Here is a 7,618-nt window from a genome sequence, read left to right on the forward strand (position 1 = left end):
CAACTGTTAGGGCAATACAGATGTACTGTAGCAGTGTTCATCTGCGAATGCATACACATGTGCAAATGCATTGTGAGTACAACTGAGTGTGCTGGGCTGTGACTTCATACCCACAATTGAACAATGCAATGTTTATGAATTGCAGGTGCAAATAAACGCATTTGCTCTTCCATGTGCAAGCTATCCATAAAAAGTGACTTGCGAGTGCGATTGTCTGAAGCTAGGATGTGCCTGGCAGTGGCTACACCTGATTTCTTCTGTGTACACTTGGAGAGTCTACAGCACTGGAGTTGAATACTTACAGTACTTCCTTTTAAAAAATGCTGCAGCCAAATAATGAATGATGGATTTACTTTTAGAGTCTATTGGTTCACAATAAAAAAAGTCTGAAACAATTGCTTTAACTGTCATTTGTAATGCAGCCAAATTATTATGTTTTGCAAACCAGTTTGGCAGTCATTTTCATGTGGCTTTTAATTGGGTACTTTGGTACTTGTGAGTTATCTGGACGCCCGATTTTTTTGATTGTATGCCTTAAGTTAAGGCATACAATCAGATGCGATGCGATGCGATATCGCATCGCATCGCATCGCATCGCATGCGACCATCGGATGCGATGACCCGATTTTTCCATAGGAATCAATGTTAAAATGATTCCTATGGAAAAAGGGGTCCTTTTCATACCCCTACTATCCAAGTGGGCATGGAGTTGGATATAAACCTGTGGCGAGCGTAGCGAGCCACCGAGCCCGAAGCGTGGCGAGCGAAGCGAGCCCCGCGAGGGGACGGTATTCCGTGTCCCCTCGCGGGGCTCGCTACGCTCGCCACGCTTCGGGCTCGGTGGCTCGCTACGCTCGCCACAGGTTTATATCCAACTCCATGCCCACTTGGATAGTAGGGGTATGAAAAGGACCCCTTTTTCCCATTGAATTCCATGTTAAAATGGACTCAGTCCATTTTAACATTGATTCCTATGGAAAAATCGGGTCATCGCATCGCATCGCATCGCATCCGATGGTCGCATGCGATGCGATGCGATGTGCCCGATCCGACCCGATTTTGAAATCGGGCGTCCGGATAACTCACAAGTACCGGTACTTTTCTTCTACACTCCAAATACAATGGTGCAGATTAAGCCTTAAAAAGAGATAAATGTGAGGGAGATAAAGAGTAATAGATGTCCAACCAATAAGCTCCTAACTGTCACATAATAGGGTGTGTTTGGAAACGGCAGTTTGGGGCTGATTGGCTGGACATTTATCACTCTTTTTTTATCTCTCTCACATTTATCTCTTTTTAAGGATTAATACATCTGCCCCATTATGCCTGGTTAAGATACAGATGCAATTGCCATCAGAGCTGCACTAACATCCACCGCCCCTCACCACCCCCCTCCGCCAGCTACTGCATCAATACTAATCGCATATGCTCTGCCTCCTTCTCCTGCCTGGCTGCTGCTGCTGCTGCAGGGCCCACTTCCTCCCAGGGGCTGGCTGGCAACTTTTAGCCAGGGGGCAAGTCCAGAGCACTGGCCCATAAGTAACATCGCATCGTAAAATGTATAATAACAGGACACCACAGGCTGCACCCCCGGAATATTAACAGGAAACCACAGGCTTAATATTACCCAAGTATTGCACTAACAAAGGACTGTATAACAGCTCCCAGCTCTGTGCTGGGTGGTGAGTGATGCGGTAAGATAATACCAAAATGCGGTAATAACCCAGATAACAGAGGGGTAGATTTATTATAGCGGCGCTAAGAGCGCCGCTATAACAGTTCCTGCTTCGCCTCATAAGCGAGGGGAAGCAGGAGGGGACACCGACAAGATCTACTAAGATCTTGCCGCCGAAGCGGGGGAGCGTTAACTCCCCCCTCCGGTGATGTCCCCTCCAGCTGACAGCGCGTCAGTTAACACTGACGCACAGTCTGCTTCTCCCCCGGCTGGCTCACTGCGCATGCGCGGGATCTCGCTACAGCCCAGAGCCAGCAGCAGAGACAGCACTGTCCCTGCTGTAGGCATAGGGCATCGCTGTTTGCAGCTGTTGAAGTCGACGGCTGCAGGCGATGGAACGGTCAGCGATGCTGACGTTCATAAATTAGGTTTCACTGGTGAGCGCTGTACTAGAAATAGTACATGCGCTATGTCCCCGCCCTCCCATCGCCGCCGTTAGAACACCCGCACCGCAGTTATAATATATCAGGAGATGCGCTATCCCCTGCTTCAGCGCACGGGGATAGCGTATTTAGCCCACAGCGCCACTTCATAAATCTACCCCTGCATCCTGACCAAAATATACAAATGTCTACAAAACTTACCCAAGCATAAGGATGCTCACTGCCGCCTTCTCATATACATCTGATAAAGTACAACATCGCAAATATTGGTAACACTGGCTCAGTTTGGGCAACCACAAAGCCTCTGAGTTAGTGTGACCTGTCTCCAACTCTACAGCTTACCTGAGCAGAGAGCTCTCATAGAATAGAATAGAATAAACTTTATCGGCCATGTATGCTTGCGAATTTTTAGTGGATTACAGTGCAGCATCAAGCAGGGATAAAATGGGGGGGGGGGGGGGGGCATTACATACATTCCATTGAGACATTATACACATTACATTGAGAGCATTTAGACATCACTTGCAGGGATCACATGCCCGCCGAGCTGCACAGCGACTAGGCAGCCATCATGCTGCAGGGGATGATCACAAGAGTAAATTTAAGCACACCCATGAAGCAGTTTTTCAATGGTCCTGACAATCCCCTGTTTATCTGACCACGCCCTGTTACCTCTCCCAAATGCTGGTTACCTGTCACTAACTTTGGCATTAAAAAAAATGTCTGTGTGCAGTGTGACTTTGGTGGAAAACAATTACTACACTTGTGTAAATATTGGCCCTTGCGTCCAGATCTGATTCAGGCAGATTGTTAGGATAACTCAGGGTTGCCGACTCTCTCGGAATGTCCGTGAGACTCCCCGAATTCTGGGACATCTCACGGACTCCCGGAAGAGCACCCCTTTCTCCCACAGCTTCCGCGTGTGTACTCACTAGGTAGCTGATGCGATGACTGAGGCAGATGATGCCACCGGTGTGACGTGGCAGAGGCAGGAAGAAGCGGATAGCAAGCGGGGAGTGCCTGCCGTGCACAGGGCGAGATCCTCAACTTTCACTGGAGACCAGTTAGTGCTGCCCAGTGACTCTTGCTAGTCTGGAGGCTGCGGGGCTGGGCTGGATGCTGCTTTCTGTCTGTGTGGGCTGCTGGGCGGTGGCTGCTCCCTGCTGGCTGGCAGGTACGTGACGCGCAGCAAAGCTACTGTATGCATATACTATGCGACCAACAGTAGTGTCCCATGAATTGTCCAGGTGGGTTGTGGGTTGCTCTATGCCTACTTTATGGTAAAGTATGCAAATTACATATTATGTCATGTTCTGTATGTACCAGTTCCCCCATAAAACATCAGATATTTAGCAGGTAAATGCGGGAGGTTTGCCAGAAGGGGGATCTATTTTTCAGGAGCCTCCCATGCATTCTGGTAGAGTAGACAAGTATGCCTGTAAGTGCCTCAAGCCACCCCAAGGAGCCTGGGCACAAAATTTGGGAACCACTGTCCTAAGGGCAAGAGAGTTTTGACATGTGAAAGGTGTGCAGATATTTATACAGGTTGAGTATCCCTTATCTGAAATGCTTGGGATTACGAGCATTTTGGATAAGGGAGTTGTTCATATATTTTTTTCACGCTTTCCTGGTCCCCTTGCGACACAAGGCCCGCCCCCTGGTGACGCAGGGCCCACCCCCTGGTGACGCAGTGCCTGCCCCCTGGCTATTACTTTTCTCCCTGAAATGACTTTTCAAAAGTAGGCAACCCTGGGATAACTGGCTTATGTGCATGTGATAGAGAGTATAGACTGTAAGCTCTTCTGGGTTGAAGACTAATTTGAAATACATTCTCAAATAACTGTCATACATCCCTGCCCCTGATACAGTATATGCAGATATATATACACATGAGGTTAATACTGTATCTGTCTTGTTGCAAATCTATACATATAGAATTTTGTATACTACTGTCATATGTCTCTTGTATACTTCCATCCTGCTTTTTATAATGATCATCTTTCTTGTCTAACCATATTCTGTCTACTATAATGTATTAGATGATTGCTAGTCTTTATTTGTGAGCCTTCCTTATTCAGTATTTACATTTCTATCTAAAAATTTTCCTCTTTTTACCGCATTTGCCGTATTTACGAAGTCCCAGCAATCCAATTACAATGCAGGGGGTAATGCCAGCAAAAGCTGTTGTTACCCAATAGAAGCCTATGGGCATCTTTCAAGATTGGTTCCCTCCCAGAACCCCCTGCGGCTGTCGCGTCCTTTTGCGTATGTGCAGATGGACTCCCGGGTCATATATCCTATAGTCCAGGGACCAGCAGCCAAGGCAAAGTTAGAACATGTGATTAGTATCTACATGGTAAGTGGCGGGATGTATCATGCAAGGTTGGTACATCCCACAGTTACTGTCTCTGTAAGGTTGGTACATCCCACACTAAAGGTGCCCATACACTTGCAGATTGATCTTCATATCTGGCTGGTTGGAACAAAAACCTAGTAATATCTGAGTTATAGTTTGTCAGTTTTTCAGCATTTCCAAGCAAATGGTCAACTGTCATTTGCTCTTATCCATAACCATGTTTTTGTTCCAACCAGTCAGATCTGAAGATAAATCTGCATGTGTATGGCCACCTTTACTGTCACTGTAAAGTTGGTACATCCCACACTTACTGTCACTGCAAGGTTTGTACATCCCACACTTACTGTCACTGTAAGGTTGGTACATCCCACACTTAGGCCATACACACAAAGATTTGTCTTCACATCTGGCTGGTTGGAACAAAAACATGGTTATGGATGAGAGCAAATGACAGTTGACCATTTGCTTGGAAATGCTGGAAAACTGACAAACTGTCACTCATCCATAACCATGTTTTTGTTCCAACCAGCCAGATCTGAAGATAAATCTTACTAGTGTATGGGCACCTTGGTACATCCCACACTTACTGTCACTGTACTTTCTTTAAGGCAGTATAATTTGATGGCTACAAGCTGCAGTCACTCAATCTCTTTCACTACTGCAGGTCATCATTTTGGCTTATAATAAAGCAACAACCGCTGGCAAATAAAATAATTGTGTGCAGTGTATAAGATATAAGGTGGTGAATTACCTACCATAATTGTTGTTGAGTCAATGTTAACCTATACACAGGAGCTGTAATGTGTGTTTGTAATTGTATGTATTTTTGCATACACAGATGAGTAGACAGGACACTGCACAGACAAACAATGTTAGTATTAACACACCACTGTTTGCTTCCACTGTTTGCTTGGACATACACCCACTGCAGAAGCATCTAGATTTGTATAGAAATTGGTCCTAATTTAAATAGAACAAAAATCAATATCTGGTAGTTGTTACGTAACTCTGAGAACAAAGATCTGCATTTTAATGAAATCTTAGAATCAATTTCAAGGAAAGAGATGTAGCCCTATTGAAACAACGCACTCTGCATCTCAATGCTGGTTTTATTTGTCTTGCATTTAAGATTGTTATACTGTTGTTGATAATATAGTGATAAAATGTACTTCTTATAAAGCACAGTACCATATCTGTCTAATACATAGGAAAGATATATCATACATTGGGTAGAGATGATGTGGGGAGAGATAAAGTAGCAGCCAACCAGCTTCTAACTCATTTTTCAAACACAGCCTGTAAAATGGCAGTTAGGAGCTGATCGCAAGATAGAAAGATATCTAGAAATTGAAGAAATGTTGCGTTATGATACATTCAATAGGAAATACTGTACCTATGTTGTGTATAACACCTTACATTTATACTTTGGAATATACGAAAAATTGAATTTTACTATTGTCATATCGGTCTAACATTAAGCCCATATTTACCTGCTCTGGTCCCAGTTGGCAGCAAACAATACCAAAATCTTCCTGCCAAAGTGGTCAAGATTAGAGAGTACTCCAGGGAATCCATCCTTGAGACCTTGCTTTATGCTTGGATCAGTGGCCTTAAAGTTCTTGAACATATCCAGGTTCTGTTGGCGGTATTCAAAGTATTGGGCCAACAGGCGGAAAGCCTCAAAGTGGTTAAATTTCCTCGCCCTCAAAAACCTCAAAATGAAAGCATCATCTGTCCTGAGGAAACCAATATCTGGCCGTGTGATAACCATGTCCCTTACCTCCTGGATATCCTGGTGCAAGGTGTCTGGGTTCTCATTCAACTCCAAGCGAGCTTTCTCTAGTGTCTCAGGAGACAGGCCAGCCTGCAAGTGAGTCATGTTGACTGGACAAGAAAAAAATCCTTATATTCCTGAGAGGCCCTGATTTCAAATTGTTACCCAGTAAAAATGTAGAACACTGGTATGTACCAATACTAAAAATACAAAGAAAACTTAAGGTTCCTTCACTTGAGTAAAAACACTGATACACTGATATATTTTAGAACAAATTATAACCCTTTCGTGCTCCCGTATCCTCCGGGATTAGGGATTAGAAGTGAAGAGGAAAAAAATAGCGCCCCCAGGAAGCAGGAGGCAATACTAGTAACCAGGAGCATTGGGTATTCCAAGCATCTTGCCCATGATCTTACAGCGTATATTCCAGCTCACTTATAGCACAAAGCCAATAGTCCATTATTTTCTTGTATGAATCCCTGTTTTTGGATATACATAAAACTAAAGCTGTCTTGGTCTGTTATTTCAGTGCTCATGTGTCGTAAGCCCGGTAACCACAGTCAGTGATTGTTATCAGCTATAGGTTTTAATGCTCACATAAATCCTGTGCCAGGTTTGGGGTTATTATCCTTGGTGGTTACAGGATTGCTGCAATATAAATATATAGCTGCATACTTCTCATCTTCACTCACAAACCTTGAATAATGCAGCAACCTGCAGTAGCTCTTCCTGTGACACAAATGCTAACCCCACAGCAGACACACACACACAAAATCACTGGACAATGTGAAGATTTGGGTGGAGGCTGGGGTCCCACATACATGTGGCTACTGCAGCTGATTCTGTAATGATGATAACTGTACCTTCCTAGGCAATAAGGTAAAAGGGATGGTCTAGCAATTCCTCTCCATCCTTATTCTTCTCATGCACCATCAGATGATTTGATGTCTGTTTCTAAGAATCCAGCTAGAAATCAGAAAGCCCTAAAGTGTACAGTCTGTCTTTGTAGCTTGTGTTCTTGCCTTGCAGTTGCTGTGGTTAGGATGGCAATGAGATGAGAGGCTGCCCGTCTGTTTTGTGCATTCAATCACTTCTGGTCCTGCTGCTGCTGGAGGGTGGGTGACGTCAGCCTTGGCTGATCCAATACTATGCAGCTAGTACCTCTGCTGCTTGTAGCTCTAGCAGGGACTCCAGCTGCCTGCTTCCCCGTACAGCTCAGCAGTATGCAGCATCCTCCCTCTTCTTATCTCCCCCCAACATGCCACTCACAGTCTTTGTTACTGATCCTTATTTAATTCTGCACCTGCTGTCCTCTCCTTTGTGGCACCAAGGCACAACCCCTCCCTAAACTGGTCCAAGCCCACCAGAAG

General features: G+C 44.9%; 1 protein-coding gene across 1 annotated transcript in view; it reads right to left on the reverse strand.

Annotated features, from left to right (window-relative positions):
- Positions 1-7,411, reverse strand: part of CLVS2 (clavesin 2) — a 65,169-nt gene extending 57,758 nt beyond the window's left edge. The window contains exon 1 of the mRNA XM_083176783.1: positions 5,965-7,411. Coding sequence (XP_083032909.1) covers positions 5,965-6,353 — 389 coding nt within the window. The 5' untranslated portion in view covers positions 6,354-7,411. The remainder of the gene's footprint in view (positions 1-5,964) is intronic.
- Positions 7,412-7,618: the final 207 nt, after the last annotated feature.

This window comes from Crinia signifera, chromosome 3 (genome assembly GCF_055691185.1).
Source record: "Crinia signifera chromosome 3, ASM5569118v1, whole genome shotgun sequence".
Classification (NCBI taxonomy): domain Eukaryota; kingdom Metazoa; phylum Chordata; class Amphibia; order Anura; family Myobatrachidae; genus Crinia; species Crinia signifera.